General features: G+C 35.4%; 1 protein-coding gene across 1 annotated transcript in view; it reads right to left on the bottom strand.

Moving 5' to 3' along the window:
• HNMT (histamine N-methyltransferase) overlaps positions 1-21,577 on the bottom strand; it is a 45,906-nt gene that overhangs the window by 4,978 nt on the left and 19,351 nt on the right. Inside the window, exons 3-5 of the mRNA XM_042948630.1 lie at positions 6,775-6,882; positions 5,602-5,732; positions 3,065-3,158 (exon numbers count right to left, since the gene is read on the bottom strand). Of these exons, the coding sequence (XP_042804564.1) occupies positions 3,065-3,158; positions 5,602-5,732; positions 6,775-6,882 (333 nt within the window). The remainder of the gene's footprint in view (positions 1-3,064; positions 3,159-5,601; positions 5,733-6,774; positions 6,883-21,577) is intronic.

The raw sequence follows: 21,577 nt of genomic DNA, 5'->3' as shown, positions 1-21,577 counted from the left end.
AAAAACATTAAAAAAATAATTTATTCAGTTCAATTCAGATATTTATTGAGTGTCTGTCTTCTAGGTGCCAAAGAGACAGAACTCCTGCTCTCAAGGAGCTCTCCTGAAACTCCCCATATGTCTCTGATAACACACTTAGCATACTGCTCCAAGTATTTCCATGTCTCAATCCTCCATTAGTTAGGAGCCATTCAAAGGCAGAAAAAAAGTAATAGTCATCTGCATCCTTCATTGCCTACCAGTGACTGACTGTAAGAACTCATTACAAGCTGCATGAACCAAATCTACACAACAGCTATACTGTGCAGCCAACAAGGAACTGAGAACACAGGCTATGTACTGTTTTGAATATGGCTGAACGCACATAATACCTTGGTACACATGGTGCATATAGCCATCCTAGGTCTCTGTATAATTAAATCTAGAAACTGACACCATATTTCATTATCTTATGATCTAATAAATTGCAAAGGTGGGTGTCTATGGTACTCAGAAAACAGTAATTCAGTCTATTCAGAGAAATACATTGTCAACTTAGTAACAGGTCAGTTGTCTGACTGAAATAGACAGGAAAAAGCCTTAGTTATGTAGCATATTTAAGACAACCCTTTGGAGCAAGATAATAATCCAGAAATACCATTATCTGCCTAGATATTATCTAGATGAGTATTCTTAGAAATTTAATTTAGTGACTAGTTCCAGGCTTGTCTGAATCTGTCTATAATGAGCAATCAATTTTCTGCATTGAAGTGTAGCTATGGATGACAGTACTGCCCTGAAACAAGGATAATATGCAAACAGGCTTTTTCACTTCCAGGTAATTATGAAGCAAAGTCTACTTAGAAAGTGACTGCAAGAAGCTAGATAAGAATAGAACTTAATGTGAACCATTTTGATGTGCGTGTGTTCCAAGTTTTAGGGCAATATTCAAATTTAATGAATGTTTTCATAACGCAAATATGGAGAGTGGGGCTTCAAGAATCATAGTTTGGACTGAGAAGGGCAGTTTAGAGCAATGGTTTTTATACAGGGATGAGGGGGTAAGTTGCTCAGTCACCTCATATGACCCATTGAGCATTCTCAAACCTAGCTGCTAGCCACAAAAAAAGAAAAAAGAAAAAAAAAAGTGTATGTGATAAAGGTAGGGGTCTTTAAAGTCCCTTTAATAGTTGGACATTTGTTATTTGTTACATTCTTATGTTTAGGAACAGTATCTGTGAACAATTTTTTCTTCTTTGGGATACCTGTCTCCCATGCTTGGTACAGTAATGAAGAGTTGTTTACTGCATAAAGAAAAAGGTAGTAAAATACAAACTTAGTAAAATCAAACTACACAGACTAACTTTTATTCAAAATACTTTTTTAAGAAAAAGCTCACTGATAGTTGAGTCTTTATTCCCTTTCTTTGATTTTTTCCCCATTAATGTACATACACATAGTACATATGAACCACATATATACATAGATGCAATGTAACATAGGTATGATTATCCAGAAATAGCCCTGGAATAAACAAAGGCTAACAGACCAAGTTCACACAGCTAGGAAGTGCCTCAGCATTCTTGCTGCATGTGTCGTCATACATTTCACTGTGCCTGTTTTGGTTTGCATATTTCTTGATGCCAACAAGCCATGGATTGTATTAATATATTCATGAGATAGTGAGCAGAATACTGTATTTGTAAGGGCACTTAGTCAATTCTCAGTTGCTTGTAGACTACTCATGCCACTTTCTAAACCTTAGTCTGTTTTTTTCCTATTGGTAGAAATAGACTCATAGAAAACTGCTTTCTGACGTTGAAATACTTCACTTCTGAAAATATTTAAGAGTAAACAAAATATAAATAAGAGTGGATATGCTATTGATATGAAATATATCCTAAAATCAAACATACATGACTTCTGGATAAATTGCTGTTTCTGTCTGTAACACTTTCTCTTCACTATTGACACAGATTATCAAGAATAGACTGCCCTCAATGGTGACAACTAATTTTTACATTTCCTAAATGTACTATAAAGGCTTTATCCAAGTGTCTTAATTTGGAGAGAGGTTAGTAGGAAGCATCCGGTTTACATAAGCCCTTCTAAATGGGAAGATAGAACTCTCCCACATAAATGGGTATTTTTAACCAACCAGAGATAAAAATAGTTTATCAAAATGTTCCTTTGGGGAAGAGATTGTATGGCGGAGCTCTCATTTGCAAAACTGCCACATGAGTTCAAGCCTAGGATTACAAGCAACAGGCAAGCTTGCCATCTTTAAAGTCATTCCTCATATTTAAGAATAGATAAATGTTGTGAGTTATGGTTTTGAGTACGGGGTCTGATATAAGTTTAGGAAGATAAAGACTCTTGTATATGTAGAATCAACCTGACTCCCACTGTGTGCACAATCCACAAAGAATGCTGAATGAAATAAGTAGTGAATTAATGAACTCGACAGTGTCAGTGTTTCATTTATTAACATGTTTGCTTACATTTTCTGTGTGGTACTTATTATATAGTGGGAGCAACATGACATGATCAAATGCCTTCTTTGGAAAATAATAACACAAAATAAGTGAACAATTTTTGGTTATTTGAGAAAATCTATCATGAACAATATTGACAATAGCTCTAGAAATGCAAATTAATCAAATATGAAAGCATCCCAAATATTTAAGCCTGTATTTATGTATTAATAAACACCATAGAAGGAAAAGAGATATTCAAGAAACAAAAAGGAGGTAAACAGAAATATTTACTATTTTCGGTCTCATTAAAAAAAATTCCTATTAGTGCTATTTGCTCCATGTTATATAAAGAAGAATTTATATAGAGACAATAAAGACAAATTTTCCCCAAGAGAAAGGAGTAAATAGACATTTAATTCCATTAAACTCCCTGTATTGAGAACCATCGTGAAGGACTTTCTGAATACTGTATTAATTGACTATGATCAGAAGCCAAGTCAAGAATTTCATAACAAAGACAAAATATAGCAGCTGCCTTCAAATACATATATCCAAGCACATATGCACTTTTGCTGTTTAAAAATTCAGGATGAATGTAAAAAATTTACCTGACACAAGAATAATGAGAATCTTAGCATTGGTAGCTAAGAGACTATGGAAGAATTTCAGGGTAGCTGGGATATCTTTTACATAATACAGCATCTAGAAATGAAGGAAAAGAGAAATTAGACACTTTTCTATATCAATGTCTTTGTTACTTGGGCTAGATATTCACTAGAAAGTTTGATGTTCAAATTGAGTAGATTTTTACTCAACAAAACACTTTAAATATTAAAGAGGTTATATGGAAAGAGAGAGTAATAATGTGATAAAATATTAGGGAAAAGGGAAAACTATGCTATTTGCTCAATTACAGCCAAGTTGTTTTAAATTTACTCTTTCTGGCTTCAATAACACAGACATTTATAGCTGGAGATACTTAGTCTCCTCTCCACATGGGGGCATTGATTCTATGCGTACTCTATATTTTGTGAATTATCGTTCTTATGGGAGAAGATAGTGCTGGCACCATAAAAACAGACCCCATTTCATGGAACGTTGCTTTAAAATTAAGCCCTTTGCACTAGCTTCACCATATGCTCACAAATGCTTTTTTTAAATCACAGGAAATATGGCAGGCTGTGATGTTGACAGATTCTCTAGGAAAATGGACTGAATAAAGCATGAGGTTACATGCTTGGTCACAAGGTGCTAGGGGTCAACCCACCACTTTTAAATAACTCTGGACTATATCTGGTGAAGCACAGGGAGAGGCCTTTTCATTCAATACAGGTAGAGCTTGGAATACACTGACGGTGGAAAATTTTCCCCAGAGCTTGCATCCTGGGAATCTACTCCCACAGACACTTACTTCTTATATCTCATCTCCATCTCTCTTGGACAAGAATTCAATATATTATGTAGATGCCCATGACAGAATTTACTGCATAAAGCAAATACAACTTAAACTGTGTCCCTCTCACATAAATGAATGAGATAAAATGGACCTGCACATGGCCAGTGCTGCTTCGGGGCCATATTTAGTCTCATGTCATTCCATGCTGTTCACAGAGGGAGAGATACCCAGATACATAATCTAATCCATAAGATGCCTAACAGTCTATGATGTGACCTGGCTAAAAAAGAGGAGGTGGCCCATAATAGATTCTTTGAAATTTGATCTAATAGACACTGAGATCTCTGAAGTTAACTGTGAGTATTAAGTTGAAAGAATGTCATGAGAGTGTTAAGACTATAGGGAGCAATGAAGAGACAAAAATATAACCCATAAAATGCAGAGTAGACAGAGAAGAAGATAGAGAAATAGAATAGTATAGTAATGCAGAGCAAGCAGAATTGCTCTAAGAAAGAAGACATGTGCAAATTTTGAGAAATGGGAGAATGATCTCTAAAGCTGTAACATTTTATAACAGGTAAAGAACTGAATCCAGAGCACAAGTGGAGAGATTGGCTTTTGATAAAAAGACACTTTTATAATAAGATGAAAGAAAAAGATGGTAGGTACAGGAGCAGCTATGTTTGTAAATTTGGAGGGTAAAAGATGACTTTCCATCTAATGATTTCACTTTTCACTATACAGTATGAAGTAAGGTCATCAGTTAGGAATGAATCATGAGGGAGGGGTTACAGGAAGTGTAAGGAGAGAGAAGGAGGTATGAAATAGATATATGAGGAAATAGGAAAGTAAGTCTGATAGAGAAACATTATACGCTTGCTGGACAATTTACGTGCTCCCTTATAGGTAAAAGATTTTGTCAGCTAGGAGAGCAGAGGTGTAGGACTGCTTGGATATGCCAATGTTAGAGTCATTTCTTCCTTGGGTTTCTTATAAGTTTATTCCCTTGGGATGACTGAACTTATGGACTATAGAAAGAAAGAAGTCTCTTGCTGTTAATATTGGTATTTCTAAAGTACACACATTTTCTAATGGTAGTCAACACCCAAAGATTATACACCCATATGCTATCCAGAAATATCAGTGATTCTCGTAATTGTGTCCCCATACCATATAATGAATAGTCATGTCCTTTCCAAGACATACTCTAGTGTATTTCTAAGAAATACGCTATCAGTGCTGGATTATGGAAATAAATTCCTACTGAATGGCTGACTGTATTAGTAAACTTTATTGACATGACAAATCACCTAACATGCCCCTTCAGTTACATGCACATTAGCCAGGTCACCAACATAAGACAAAAGCAAGAGGATTCAGAAAAACTCTGGGACATCAGAGTCCCATCCAGACCATTAGAACTACTGATGAACTATGCTAGGATATGTTACACTCTACTGTCCTCAAACCTACCTATGAACTTTCAATCCTACAAAGTTAATTAAACCAACATTAAAAAAAAAAAAACTATAAAGTAATTCACGTATAAAAAACTAGCTTTTTGAGTGTTAGAGTGAATCTCTTAGTATTATAAACATTTTTATCCTCATTTTGGACAGATAATGTTCACTTGTAAAATCAGAAATCAGATTTTCATTTTTCTTCCTAAAGGTATAATATTAGGCACTCTTCATACATATTTCTGAAAAATCTCCTTTCTGAGAATATACAACAATAAATATTTCTTACCTGAATCATATGAATAAAGTCCCACTTCTGAATTTCTTTTTTCTCTGTGATTCTGTTTTGATATTCAGATGATGTCTCCTTATGCCAAACAAACTTTATGTTCTCAAGGTTTGATGTCTTGGCTACAAGCTCTAAAATACAGGGAAGAGGTGGCACACCATCAATTTTAATTGCAAATGCAGAATCCATTTCCATTTCGAATTTTAATGCAATCAATGTTATATACATAACAGATATAAAGCACATTTTTCTTTTTTATGTAGCTCTGGAAGACCAGAGTTCATACTGATTTTTTTTCTAGTGTTAAATGAAATTAGAGATGAAAGAAAGAGTCAGTAAGAAATAATGAGAACACTTATCAGACATAGGTTACATTATCTCTGTGTTGATGAGGAATCAACTGGTGAATTTTATCAATGGAAAACAAGTGATATGATTCTGTAACCCAGGAGTCAGCAGACCATGGTCCGTGGACGATATCTGGTCCACCACCTATTTCTAAATGGACTACAAGCTAAAATATATATACTACTGTACTTCCTGACTTTATGCCTATCCTTTATATCTCATGTCGTTACACTTTAAAATGGCTGAATAAAATCAAAGGAAGAATAATACCTCATGATATGTGAAAATGATATAAAATTCAAATTTTAATGTTTATAAATAAAGTTTTATTGGAACATATGAACACTTAGTTTATCAGTATCATCTATGGCTGCCTTTGTGCAGAGTTGATTAGTAGAGTTGATTAGTGGTGACAGAGATCATGTGGCCTTCTATGTCTAAGATGTTGACTGTGTGTTTTTTCAGAGAAGTTTGCTGACTCCTGTTATAATCCATTAAACACAAGTTCTTTAAGAGCAAGGATTCTGTTTAAATATTTATTAATGAATTAATGACTACGTCTCTAAGAAAAAACATCAACGATAATAGCTGATAACCAGGGAATAGATGAAAAGTCGGTAAAAAAGGAAGTCTAATTATTCACTGTTCATGTTTCTGAGGTGTTAGTCATGTCTGTCAAGAAAAAAAATTAAATATGTTCTTTTCCCAGTAAGCTTACAAAGAATATATCACAGCAATTATGTTGTTAATGATTGAGGCAACATATTTGGAATGATAAGCCATTTGGGATAGGATTTGACATACAACACCATGGGTTACAGGTACCTTTGTACTTGGCAATTTGCTCACCACTTGGCTCAACAACTTCATTGTTGATATGAATTCCTGGATATTGAGCCTGCACTTTGGAAAGAATTTGAAGATCAATTTCACCTAAAAGACAAGCATATGGAACAAATCATGTAATTCCAGAAAGAAATGCTTAGGAATAATTTGAGGTAGTTTATTGCCTGTCTTACTTGTACTAGGAAAGTTCAGCATAAGTAAAGAACGATGCTCAACTGTGGCCCTGCCACACTGTCTGTGGTGCTAGGTTGTAACTAGGAATAATAATATGATTTGAGGAGGGCTATGATTGCTATTCATTCCTTCATTCGTATAACCTTTATTTATTATCTAGTACTGCATTATGTTAACTCGAAGCTGCCATTGATTATAGGACTCAATCAACTCTTCTTTTTCTACTAAGTCAGAAAAAAACACTGTCAATTATAATTTTAAGATTCCATCAACTAAAAGATGTATCCCAATTTCAAAGATGTTAAAATATGAAAAAAAAGCACCTTAGAATTGATACACTTGGCTAAGCCAGAACCATATAAAATATGTCAGAAGAGGGGCACCTGGGTGGCTCAGTGTCTGACTCTTGGTTTTAGCTTAGGTATTATCTCATGGTTTATGAGTTTGAGCTCCGTGTCTGGCTCTGTGCTGACACCATAGGGCCTACTTGAGATTCTCTCTCTCCCTCTCTCTACCCCTCGCCCATCTCAAAACAAATAAATAAACTTTAGAGAAGTGTCAGAAGAAAAATATGTTAGGTGCAAAAAAATTATACAGAAATATGCCAGACATCTACCTTCAAATACACCATGGTCTAGTGGAAGACACAGACATGGAAGGAACCCTGTCAAGTTGGGCCATGGTGGCAAGAGGAAAGGAGACAGTGAGGAAGAGGATAGGAGGAGAGGTCAGAGAAATGGAAAGATTTATGGAAGTAGACCACTCCTGAGCTCCGTGTTACAGGCTCGGTGGAAGTTAACTGAGAGACCTCTGGGGAAAGGAAGAATTGCAGGTGGATAGGATAGCAAGTTAGAGATATGAAATCAGGAAACGGAATGGTGTACATGGACTACTGGAAGCTCAGAGTTTTGGAATATTGGACAAGGGAGAGCCTCCAAGCAAAAGATGATTCTAGTGAGGTAAATGAAGAGGAGGCTATGATAGAATAGATACCTATTCATTAATTCATGCACCAACAATTACTTGTTTATTATGTGTCAAGCACTGCACTAGGCTCTAGCAAATGATAGGAAGAGCACAGAGCCATCTGTCTTCATGAAAATTTAGCTTGTAAGTGATTGCATGTGAGAGATAGTGATGTTTGATGGACTTGAATTCCAAACCTGTCTTCTCTACTTACTAGGTGTATATAACTTTCAGCAATTTGCTTTACCCTTTCAAGCTGCATTTTCCTCATCAGAAAAATAGCAATAATAATAGTACAGAATTTATTAGTTGTGAGAGTTCAGTGAGGCAATGCATATAAAAACTCAGTGCAAAATAGACACCCAATAAATGTTAGCTGTTCGTTAGTTTTATTGTTATCTTTGAGTGCCATGCCTCTCTTTGAAAATATCTCCTCTGTCCCTATTGCTGATACCTCCAACTTATGTTCTGCATTTGTTCTCTAAGGTTATGATATTGACCTTTACTAAAGTAGACCTATGTGCTGGCAAGACTAGCATATGAAAATGATGTTAGTCTTTAACATTTTGGCATAAATGACATTAACAGAACCTTTACAAGGTTAGATATAGCAGGCAGCAGCAAAAGCATAAGTTATAAGACTAGGAAATCTGGAAGGAGGGAAATGAGGAAGATAAATCAAGAACAAAAGATGCTAGACCAGGAAAAGAGGATAGTTTAACCGTATCATGAAAGCCCCAAGTACTGGTAATAGGAGCTGGTCTGGGTTGGGAGGGGAAGGAGCGGGAAGGAAGCTGAAATGGAGGATAAAGGAGCCTATGTGACAGTTTTCTGGCCTCACCAACATGAAGCCTTTTATACTTTCCTTAATAATTCTCCTAGTTCCCACTTATTGGCCACCTACTATTTGTCAAACACTGTGCTAGGCAATTTACTTGGATCATCTCACTTAATGCTGCACACAATGTTATCACTCACAATATTATTCCCAACCACATAAGGTGATTTGAGTAATTTGACACACAGGGGATATTAATATGCCTAAAGTTAAGGCACACTTTTCTGACTCTGAAGTGTTAGTTCTTCTACTTCATACTAAGAAAGAGGAGGGCACCAAATACTACAAGGGCATAAGAAATGTTTTCCCTTCTTTCCAGTAACTATTTTTGAATGATAAAAAATAATAATAACTAGAGCAAAAAGCTGTGGACTAATGAGAAACAGATTCCACCTTGCCTCAAAGAATCAGAGGCCCAAAATTCTATTCTTGCCTCTATCAAACTAGCCATATATTTTAAACAAAAAAATTCTGAGGATTCATCAATTCTGAGGATCCCTTGAAACTCAGAAGGTTGCAGTAATTTCCTCTTGGGCCTTGATGAGCTGCTTCTCCTAAGATGGACCCCAACATTTTGGATCTACCCAAATGGCAGAATGTATCCAGCACATATCCACAGTATATTCCTATATTGTTACTTTCCCAACCAGCAGAATGTTCTACTACAGTCAGAGCCAGCCAGTGTCTCTTTTTAGGGCAGTGATGGAAGAGACAATGCTAGAATTACAACTGAAACATGGAAAGCATGGGTTTACATGACAGCCTCTAGAATGTGAGCCCATGAACATTTGTGCATTCACTGCTGGATCCCTAGCAGAAATGAGTGAACAACAAAAGGAGATAATGAAACTATTACATCAGGAATTAGCACATAAAGTCCATTTCTGACTTCATAAGTTGAGTAACCAGACTTCTCGTTTGCCAGGGACAGTTCCACTTTATGCTTATTGTGCTGGTGTTCCATCTGGTTTTGTTTCTTATTCTAATATTTTTTTAATTATTATTTTTAAACAAATATTGTTAGAGTTTTATTTTTGTAAATAGTTTTTTAAATAACTATTTTATAGTTATAGTATTCTTAGTATTTCATTGTACTTATAGTATCTTATACATAACTATTTTATAAAGAAGTTTTATAATAAAAATATCAATAAATATTTTTAAAACTTATAATAATTTTAATTCTTTACTCACTCACTACAACTCTCATTAATAAAAGCATCCTGAGTTTGACAGTAAGTAATACCATCATGCTTATGGTGATATGGGGACACTTATTTTCTGTGCTATGTTTATTATTTATAATGGACTCTTTTTTTCTTATTGCAAAAGATAGATAGATAGATATAGATAGATGTAGAGATCACCCAAAATATAAAATATTCCTTGATCTCATACCCTACATAGTTTGCTTTCTGGTATCTCTCAGAAATAGGAGACATGCATTTTAAAAAATGATTTATAGGGGCGCCTGGGTGGCTCAGTCGGTTAAGCCTCCGACTTCGGCTCAGGTCACGATCTCGCGGTATGTGAGTTCGAGCCCCGCGTCGGGCTCTGTGCTGACTGCTCAGAGCCTGGAGCCTGTTTCAGATTCTGTGTCTCCCTCTCTCTCTGACCCTCCTCCGTTCATGCTCTGTCTCTCTCTGTCTCAAAAATAAATAAACGTTAAAAAAAAATTAAAAAAAATGATTTATATGAACATCTTCAACAAAAAGTGAGTAATAGATGACCTACAGTATTATGTCCTATAGTCTAGCCTAAACATTTAGCAATTCTTTATGTTTTTAACAAATCACCAGTGCTGTTCACTATCCATCGAGTCCTTCAAGCTTTGCTCTTTGCTTCATCCTTCCCTAGCCATGTGTAAATTTTCCTGCCAAATGTTTCTTTATTTTTTTTTTTACTTCTATTAGCAATCCTTGTTCAGGCCAAAATTATCTGTCTTGGAATACTGCAAAAAATACCCTAAAAATTCACCCTATCTTTGCTGAACTTTATGTCCCTCCAAAGCCACCACTACAACAATTATTCAAAACTCTATGCTAAGCAAACCCATCATTTCCCTGCTTAAAACCTAAGGACTAATCAACTGGATAAAGTCCAAGCTCCTTAACTGAGCATGGACCACCCTGCCTGATTCCTTATTCTCATCTCTCACAGCTTCATATTTTGAAAATTTAGCTCTAGGAACTTTGAAATTCTTGCATTTTTACCCTTCTCTCTGCCCTCCATATACACCATGCTCTTCCATGCCTTTAGTCTTTTGTCCATGTTTGCTTCTCTGCCAGGAATCCTCTCCCTTCACTTCCTTATATCATCTAACTCCTATGTGTCTTGAACTCTTCTACACATGACCAATTACCTTGGTGGTCTTTCCCACAGAGTCTGGGATAGCATCAAAATCCTTCAGACAGAAACTACCCATCATTTGACTAGAGTTGGCAACAAAGATAAAACCTTGTGTGCCCTGATATAAATTATTGCTTTACTTCACTTATTTTATTCGCTAGCAAAGGCTTGATTCCAATGAGTTTGTTAAAAAGTATCAAGGACTCTAAAATGCTAGATTGAAAAACTGAGCAGGTTTGATCATCAATCACTGAAAAGCATGTGAGGGATTATCAGACCCTATAGTATCATGAGCCAGCAGTAAAGAGATTCAAACAAACAAACAAACAAACAAACAAACAAAAAGAGAGAGAGAGAGAGAGAGAGAGAGAGAGAGAGAGAGAGAAGGAGACCATTTGTTCTTTCTTAACTGAGTCCTCCTGAGTAGGAGCTGTAACATTATGAATGTGTTCCAGTATCAGGCATTAAGCACCCTATAAATGCTTTTAGAGAGCACACAAGCCAGACTAATGTGCCAAAAGTAAACTAGAAACGAATCAATCAAATAATTCAGAAATTGTCAGCAAATTCAGGGGTAAACAAAAGAAATGTGGAAGCCAGTAGCCCATTTGTATTGTGCATTGAAAAGCCTCCTGGGAATCTTAACTTTGAGTTCCAAAACACAGCATTTAAGGGGAAGAAGGCATGCATGTCTATCTCAAAGTCAGTTTCCTTTTACATATGATCTCTCATTAGGCATTGCTTGATTATAGTTCTGACAATAGTAGGCTACTTATTTTTTTAATGTTTATTTATTTTCGAGTGAGAGAGTGCAAGTAGGGGACAGGCAGAGAGAGCAGGGAACAGAGCATCTGAAATAGGCTCTGCACTGACAACATTAGCCTGATGCAGGACTTGAACCCACAAACCGTGAGATCATGACCTGAGCCAAAGTCAGACACTCAACCAACTGAGCTACCTAGGTGCCCCAGTAGACTATTTTTAATATCCTAACCTTTAGATAAATAAATGCCAACAATTGTTTGGGTTAACTAAAGCCTTATTATGTGTTTCCCCTTAAAGTTTTGGAAGAAAATCTGCAGTTTCCTGCGACAAATGGAAAAATTATAATGATTAAACAACTCTATTTCAACATACCATCCTTCTTTGGAGTCTGTGCATGTTATTCTGATGTAACTGATTTTCTCAGTTGGTTAATATGTGAAATTTTAGCAAACTTGGTAAAATCCAAAAATGTCAAAATGTTACAGAGTATTTCATTTCAATATACAGTGTTTGGAAACATACACACCAATTTACAATCATTGGTTATTTCAGGGTGATGGAATTATAGGTTATTTTTCATTATTACCCTTTTTACCTTTTATTCTTGTGACTTATTCATTCCAGAATTGGAAGCCTGTATCTCCCACTCACATTTACCCATTTTGTCCATACCCCCAACCCTCTCCCCTCTGGCAACCACCAATTTGTTCTCTGTATATATGAGTCTGTTTCTACTTCATTTGTGTTTGTTTTGTTATTTTTAAATTTTTTTTGGTAATGTTTATTTATTTTTTAGATGGGGGAAAGAGAGAGAGAGAGAGGGAGAGAGCAAGCGCTAGCGGGGAAGGGGCAGAGAGACAGGGAGACAGAATCCGAAGCAGGCCCCAGGCTCTGAGCTGACAGCACAGAGCCCAATGCAGGGCTTGAACTCACGAACTGCAAGATCATGACCTGTGCTGAAGTTGGACGCTTAACCGACTGAGCCACCCAGGCACCCGATGGTTGTTTGTTTTGTTTTTTAGATTTCATTTATAAGTGAAATCATGTAGTATTTGTCTTTTGCTGACTGACTCGCTTCACTTGGCATAATACCCTCTAGGTCTATCCATGTTGTTGCAAAATGGCTAGATTTCATTCTTCTTTATGGCTGAGTAATATGTGTGTGTGTGTGCGCCACATCTTCTGTATCCATTCATCAGTTGATGGACACTTAGGTTGCTTCCATATCTTGGCTATTGTAAATAATGCTGCAATGAACATAGGGGTGCATATATCTTTCCAAGTTAATGCTTTTGTTTTCTTTGGGTAAATCCTCAGAAGTGGAATTATTGGATTGTATGTATACTTCTATTTTTAATTTTTTGAGGAACTTCCATAATGTTCCCCACAGTGGCTGCACCAATTTACATTCCCACCCAGGTGCATTTTCTCCACATCCTTGCCCACACTTGTTATTTCTTGTCTTTTTTTTTTTTTTTTTAATGTTTATTTATTTTAGAGAGAGAGGCAGACAGAGTGCAAGCAGGGGAGGGACAAAGAGAGAGGGAGACACAGAATCTGAAGCAGGATCCAGGCTCTGAGCTGTCAGCACAGAGCCTGACACAGTGCTCAAAACCACGAATTGTGAGACCATGACCTGAGCCAAAGTCAGACCTTAACCAACTGAGCCACCTCTGGTCTTTTTGATTCTCTCTATTCTGACTACTGTGAGGTGATATCTCATTGTGGTCTTGAATTTCATTAACTTGATGATTAGTGATGTTGAATATATTTGCATGTGTTTGTTAGTCATCTATGTGTCTTCTTTGGAGTAATGTCTATTCAGATCCTCTGCTCATTTTTAATTGAATTGTTTGTTTGTTTGTTTTGGTGTTGAGTTGTAAAAGTTCTTTATATATTTTGGATATTAGCCCCTCATCGGATATAGGATTTGGAAATCTCTTCTCCCATTCAGTAGGTTGCCTTTTTGATTTTTCGTTTCCATCACCATGCAAAAGATTTTCTTTTGGTGTAGTCACAATAGTTTATTTTTACTTTTGTTTCCCTTGCCTGAGGATACAGATCCAGAAAAATATTTCTAAGACCAATGTTAAAGAGATTATTGCCAATGTTTTGTTCTAGGAGTTTTAGGATTTCAGGTGTCACATTTAGACCTTTAATCCATTTGAGTTTAATTTTATGTAGGTGTAATAAGGGGTTCGTCTTTTGCATGTAGTCCAGGTTTCCCAGCACCATTTACCTAAGACACTCTTTTCCCCTTGTATGTTCTTGCCTCCTTTGTTGTCAACTAATTGACCGTATAAGTGTAGGTTTATTTCTGGGATCTCTATTCTGTTCTATCGATTTATGTGTCTATTTTGTGGCACCGTGTGCCAGTACTGTACTGTTTTGATCACTACACTTTGTCATATAACTTGAGGTCCAGAGTTGTGATGCCTCCAGCTTTGCTTTTCTTTCTCAAGATTGCTTTGGCTATTTGGGGTCTTTTGTGGTTCCATCTAAATTTTAGAATTTTTTTTTCTAATTGTTTGAAAAATGCTTTTGGTATTTTGATAGGGATTGCATTAAATGTGTAGATTGCTTTGGGTAGTATAGACATTTTAACAATATTGTTCCTCCAATCCATCAGCATGGAATGTCTTTCTATTTCTTTGTGTTGTCTTCAATTTCTTTCATCAGTGTTTTATATTTTTTGGAGTAAAGGTTTTTCACCTCTTTGGTTAGGTTTATTCCTAAATATCTTATTATTTTGGGTGCAATCGTAAGTGGTATTGTTTTCTTAATTTCTCTTTCTGCTGCTTCATTATTAGCATATAGAAATGCAATCAATTTCTGTACATTGATTTTGTATCTATGAATTTACTGAATTCATTTATCAGTTCTAGCTATATTTTTGGTGAAATCTTTAGGGTTTGCTGTACAAAGTATCATGTCATCTGCAAATAGTGAAAGTTTGACTTCTCCCTTATTGATTTGGATGCCTTTAAGGTTTCTTTGTTGTCTGGTGGCTGTGGCTAGGACTTCCAGTACTATGTTGAATAAAAGTGGTGAAAGTGGACATCCTTGTCTTATTCCTGACCTTAGCGGGAAAAGCTCTCAGTTTTTCCCCATTGAGCATGATATTAGCTGTGGGTTTTTCATATATGCCATTTATTATGTTGAGGTCTGTTCCCTCTAAGCCTACTTTGTTGAGGATTTTTATCATGGATGGATGTTGTAGTTTGCCAAATGCTTTTTCTGTATCTATTGAAATGATCATATGGTTTTTATGGTTTTTATTATTTCTCTTGATTGATGCATCACACTGATTGATTTGTGAATATTGAACCACCCTTGCATCCTGGGAATAAATTTCACTTGATTGTGTTGATTTTTTTTTTATTGTATTGTTGGATTCTGTTTGCCAGCATTTTGTTGAGGTTTCTGCATCTATGTTCATCAGTGACATTTGGCCTGTAGTTCTCCTTTTTAGTGGTGTCTTTGTCTGGTTTTGGTGTCAGGGTAGTGCTTGTCTCATAGAATGAATTAGAAAGTTTTCTTTGCTTTTTTTATTTTTATTGTTTTGGAATAGCTTGATAAGACTAGGTATTAGCTCTTCTTTAAATGTTTGCTATAATTTGTCTGTGAAGCCATCTGGGCCTGGACTTTTGTTTATTGGTAGTTTTTTCATTACTGATTCAATTTCTTTGCTGGTTATTACAAATTTTCTAACACTTTTTTTGGGGGGGGGATTAGTAGTTTATATGTTTCTAGGAATTTATCCATTTCTTCTAGGTTGTCCATTTTGTTGGCATATAGTTTCTCATAATATTCTTTTATAATTGTTTGTATTTCTGGGTGTTGGTTGTTATTTCTCTCCTCTTACTTGTGGTTTTATATATATGTGTCATTCTCTTTTTTGCTTCCTAAGTCTGGCTAGGGGGTTATCAATTTTATTGAGGTTTTTCAAAGAAACAGCTCCTGGTTTCATTGGTACATTCTGTTGTGGTTTTAGTTTCTATATAATTTATTTCTGCTCTAATCTTTATTATTTCCTTCCTTCTGCTGGTCTTAGGTTTTGTCTGTTGTTCTTTTTCTTGCACCTTTAGGTGTAAGGTTAGGTTATTTATTTGAGATTTTTCTTGCTTCTTGAGGTCAGCTTGTATGGCCATAAACTTCCTTCTTAGAACTGCTTTTGCTGCATCCCAAAGGTTTTGAACTGTTATGTTTTCATTTTCATTTGTTTCCTTATACATTTTTATTTCTTCTTTTATTTTCTGGTTGATCCATTTATTGTTTGGTAGCATGTTATTTAACCTCCATGTATTTGTGGTCTTTCCAGATTTTTTCTTTCGGTTCACTTCTAGTTTTATAGTGTGTTAATCAGAAAAGATGCAGAATGTGATTTCGATCTTCTTGAATTTTTCAGGCTTGTTTTTTGGCCTTTTATGTGATTTATTCTGGAGAATGTTTCATGTGCCCTTGAAAATGTGTATTCTGCTGTTCTACGATGGAATGTTCTGAATATCTCCGTTAAATCCATTTGTTCCAGTATGTCATTAAAAGTCATTGTTTCCTTGTCGATTTTCTGTTTAGATGATCTGTGCATTGATGTCAGTGGGGTGTTAAAGTCCCCTACTATTCTTGTATTATTATCAATTAGTCCCTTTATATTTGTTATTAACTGTTATATAAAACAGTTATATTTGTGGGTTCTACTATGTTGGGTGCATAAATATTTATAATTTGTTATATCTTCTTAGATTTTCCCCTTTATTATTATATAGTGTCCTTCATCTCTTGTTAGAGTCTTTGTTTTAAAGTCTGTTTTGGGGTGGCTGGGTGGCTCAGTTGGTTAAGCATGTGACTTTGGCTCAGGTCATGAGCAGTTTATGCGTTCGAGCCCCACGTCAGGTTCTGTGCTGACAGCTCAGAACCTAGATCTTGCCTCGGATTCTGTGTCTCCCTCTCTCTCTGCCCCTCCCCTACTTGCACTCTGTGTCTCTCTCAAAAATAAATAAACATTTTTAAAAAGGCTGTTTTGTCCAATATAAGTATTGCTACTCTAGCTTTCTTTTGACATCCATGTTTCTCCCTCCCCTCACTTTCAGTCTGCATGTGTCTTTAGGTCTGAAACTAGTTTCTTACAGGCAGGATATCAATGGGTCTTGGAATTTTATACATTTTGTCACCCTAAGTATTTTTACTGGAGCATTTAGTCCATTTACATTCAAAATAATTACTGATAGATATGTATTGTCATTTTATTATTTGCTTTATGATTGTTTCTGTATAGTTTCTCTGAACTTTTGTCTTTCTCTCCTTCATGATTTGATGATTTTCTTTAGTGATATATTTGGATTTCTTTCTCTTTATTCTTTAGATATTTATTAGTGGTTTTTAACATATGGTTACCATTAGGTTTGTATATAACCTTTTCTGCATATAGCAGTGTATATTAAGTTAATAACCATTTAAGTTTGAACCCATTCTTTACTTTTCTCCTCCCCATGTTTGAGGTATATGTTGCCATATTTTACATCCTTTTATTTTGTGACTTCATTGACTGACTTTTTTATAGAAATATTGATTATTACTGCTTTTGTGTTTCCTAGCTCTATATGGTTACTTTTGGTATCCTCTTTCTATTCAAAGAGTCTTTTTATATTTCTTGCAATGTGGTTTAGTGGTCATGAACTCCTTTAGTTTTTGTTTGTTTGGGAGACTCTTTATCTCTCCTGCATTCAGAATGATAGCCTTGCTGGATAGAGTATTCTTGGCTGCAGATTTTTCCCATTCAGCACTGTGAATATATCATGCCACTCCCTTCTGGCTAAGAAACTTTCTGCTCCAAAATCTCCTGCTAGCTATATGGGTTTTCCCTTGCATGTTATTGTCTTCTTTTGTCTTTCTACTTTTAAAAAACTTTTTGCTTATCACTATATTTTGCCAGTTTAATTACAATATATCTTGGTATTGGATCTTTCTTGATTTTGATGGGAGTTCTCTGTGCTTTTAGATCTGAATATCCTTCCCCAGGTTACAGAAGTTTTCAGCTATTATATCTTCACATAAATTTTCTGCCCTCTTCTCTCTCTCTTCTTCCTGTGTTATTTTTTGTCAAACAAAACATGCTGATTTTGATTTACAAAGTTAAATGAAAAGTCATTTCTTAAAATCCTCCTCCTTGCAAATCTCTTTCCTTTGTACCACCCTGTCCCTCAAATCAGCCATAAATATAAAATAACTTCTCATGGTTCCTTTTGGGCTATGTTAAATGCTTTACTTAATTTTACAGTCAAATATCTTGATTTCACATGAGTCATATTTTAAATTCATCATGCCTATATTTAGAGGGATATATATTTGAAACCTATGACAGTGGAACTTATAAAAAGCTCAAAAACAAGGAAAGGAGGGAATCTCATCTTCTAGACATCTTTTCTCACCCTAAACTTCCATGATATATTGAGATAGCAGAGGAATGTTGTATTTTTGCTCTAAACCCAAGGTCAGCTGATTAAAAATGGAAAAAAATGAAAAGACAAGTTAGAAGTTATGGACAGACAAAACTGGGCTCAAATTTAGTATTTACCAGAATTACTTTATACAAACTTATTAATATCTCTGCCCTTTAAAGTACATATCTGTAAATTAGGGATAATGTGGTTCATGCTACTGGGTCATTGTAAAGGTTGAAGGCACTATATGGAGGTGATTTACTTCAGTTCATAATTATATAGTAATTGTTCAATAAATTGAAACTATTATACATTAATTCAACAAATATTTTTGAGCATCTACTAACTGCCAGGTTCTAATCAATGGGTATATAGTAATGAATAATATAGATGAAAACATTCAACTGTTGCAGATAGTGATAAGCCCCATGGCGAAAACCAAGGCAAATAGGAAGGAGGGGAAGCCATAGTGGGGAGTTTGTGATTTTCAACTGCATGGTCAAGTAGGCTTCATGGAAAAAGTGACACTTAAGAGAAAGTTGAAGGAGGCTGGGAATGAGGGAGTGAAGATTTGTCTTCTAAATGGGCAACCCCATAATAAAATGACAACTTGGAAGAGTGCACATCACATATTCATATTGTCTGCTTTGTTCTTCTATCTTAGCCTACATCAAATGAAACACAAATCCCAGCTTGAGAACCCTGGGTCTTCCCCAAATGAGAAAATCTGCAGATCAAGAAAATGGAGTATTAATAACTGTGGAGATATCTCTTGCCATTTGATTTCCGTCTATTATTGCTTCATTTCTCATATCAAAATACATGTGAATTCCTTAGATTATCAGTAGGAAAAATTTTATTCTATTATATGTTGCATTAAGATTATTATCTTCCTTTTCTCTCTACCAGAATATCGAGCACAAATAAAATTGTTTGTAGGGAGAAAAATTGCCCAGATAACTCTGTGCTTAGTGATGAAAAATAATTTCAGCTATGGGTTTGCAACCAGAGCAAGAACAATCTGATTTTGAGCAGCAATGGGAAAGATAGAAGATTGTTGACAAGATCACCTCATCTCTCTCCCCTTCTCTCTCAATCTCTCTTTCTCTCTTTCCTGGGTAAGTATTGAGTATTCACCACTGAGACAATTCTGTCAGTATGGAAATATGAGAGTAGAATATTAAAATAGCCATAGGGTCTCAGGAAGGGGATTATAAACATAAATTCTGAGTCAAAAGGGCATTGCCATTGCTTTCATGTGTCTTCTGGCTGTTAGCCCAGGAACAAGACTGCCTGGATGCTTTGCAATTGCAGGAAGCCTAAGAAAAGCCATGCTACCAAAATGTTGTATGAAATACAAACTTAGAGAAAATTTCCCAAAGGGTGTTGAACATTGAAGTGTAGAGATATTTAATAGACAGCTCACATAAAAGACTGAATTTTGCCTTTTAATTTTTAAATTTTAAACATATAGATATTTGCTACTTTAGCACATACATAGAAAGTAGCAAGTTCTATCTATAGAATATTATAATGTTTAAAAGTTATATTGAGTTACCCTTAATGAAGTGCCAACTCTCTCCTACCTTCCTCAAGCCCAAAGACAGGATTTATAAGATGAAAGTAGTTGGACTGGCAAAGACAGTCCAAGATAATCAGGTAGATGGTGTGATTTCATTGATATTGGCACGCATGCATGCTTTCTCATTCTTCTTCTCTCTCTCAAATAACTTTCATAAGCTCTCAAAAGAGCCTGCAACATTAATGATTGTTAGAACACAAATGTTGAGGAAAATTATCAGTGATTTATACCCTTTATAAGTAGAGACTGAGGACCTGCTGTCCTCATGGAATAAAAAGCAAGAAATAATCAGTATTATCAAGAATCTTAAGGAAGAGACAGTGGACAGCCACCTTCTTTTTTGTCCATCCTTACCTCATCATCATGGCTAACCTGTACTTCAAGTAGGCATGATAGAATCTGTGTACTCTGAAGAAAATCTTACAACACAGATGAGATAGTTCTTCAGATATTTATACAGGTATAATGCTATCGCCAGTGGGTAAAAAATGGCCAAAGGAAAACTGTCCTGAAAACATATGTGTGGGAGCAGTGCTTTGGACATGAACCACATAGCTAAAGTTGCTATCAGAAGTCAGTCTACTCTTTACCATCATGTCTCGTCAACTATAAGATTATAGTTTTAACTAGGTTTATTTTTTCCTGCACCTAGCTATAAATAACTACTGTAGAAAACTTGAGAAATAAACAAAGGTATAAAATAGAAAAGAAAATAAATGTCTCACTACCAGAGAAAACAAAAGTTAACATTTTGGTTTATTTCCTTGTAAGTTCTTCCTTTTTTTTTTTTTTTTTTCACTTTTAAACAAACAATTTTCTTTACTCTACCCAGGTGAGATTATTATGCATATGAGTTATTTTGATTTTCTTATTTGAGGGTTAAACCACTAATATATCAAAAATTTGTTTAAATGAGTAATTATTTGTGGCAGCAACACTATATCCTCTAAAATGGGTATGTGGAATGATTGATTTAATTATTATCTTTGATATTATAATATAAATACAATATAAATTTATATAAATGTATACATTTATTTGTGGAAATATATAAAAAATTTATATATGTAAATACATTTTTACATATAGTTACTATATAGTTAGTTTTAAATTTTTCACTATTATGAAGAACCTGACAATAAACCGTGACTTTTGTGAAAAAAATCTTAATTTTTTCAGTTTAATTCCAAGGACCAGAATTAATGGTTAGAATGAGACCCTTTATCTTTGGTGGTATTAAAAATAAAAATACAAAACAAAAAAAACCTTAAGGACAAAGGTGCCAGATGCTGAGAAAGGATGCAGACTGATGACCTGTCGCACATTCTTAGAGGCCCTCTCATTGGATAAGACCAATCTAATTGCTGGAGCACTTGGAGATGGGGGGGTAAGGGGGCAGGGGTACAGAATGGATGCAGGGATGTCCAGGAGTCCATGAGGAGGGGCTGAAGCAGCAGCTAGGGTGTGTTAGGACAGCAGGGGAGTGGCTATTTATTAAGTATGTCAATATTTTCACCACCAGCATGACCAGGCCTGTGTGTTTTAGATGAACATCAGAGCTCTTCTTGATACATAATGTCACATTGCTTTCAGGAAAATTTCATTTCATTTCATGTTTTTACCTTTTGTACATGAAAGCTTCCATATCCCTATCATCTCGTTGGTATT

The sequence above is a fragment of the Panthera leo genome, chromosome C1, assembly GCF_018350215.1.
Source record: "Panthera leo isolate Ple1 chromosome C1, P.leo_Ple1_pat1.1, whole genome shotgun sequence".
In the NCBI taxonomy this organism is placed as follows: domain Eukaryota; kingdom Metazoa; phylum Chordata; class Mammalia; order Carnivora; family Felidae; genus Panthera; species Panthera leo.
This window is presented reverse-complemented; position numbering and strand designations above follow the sequence as displayed.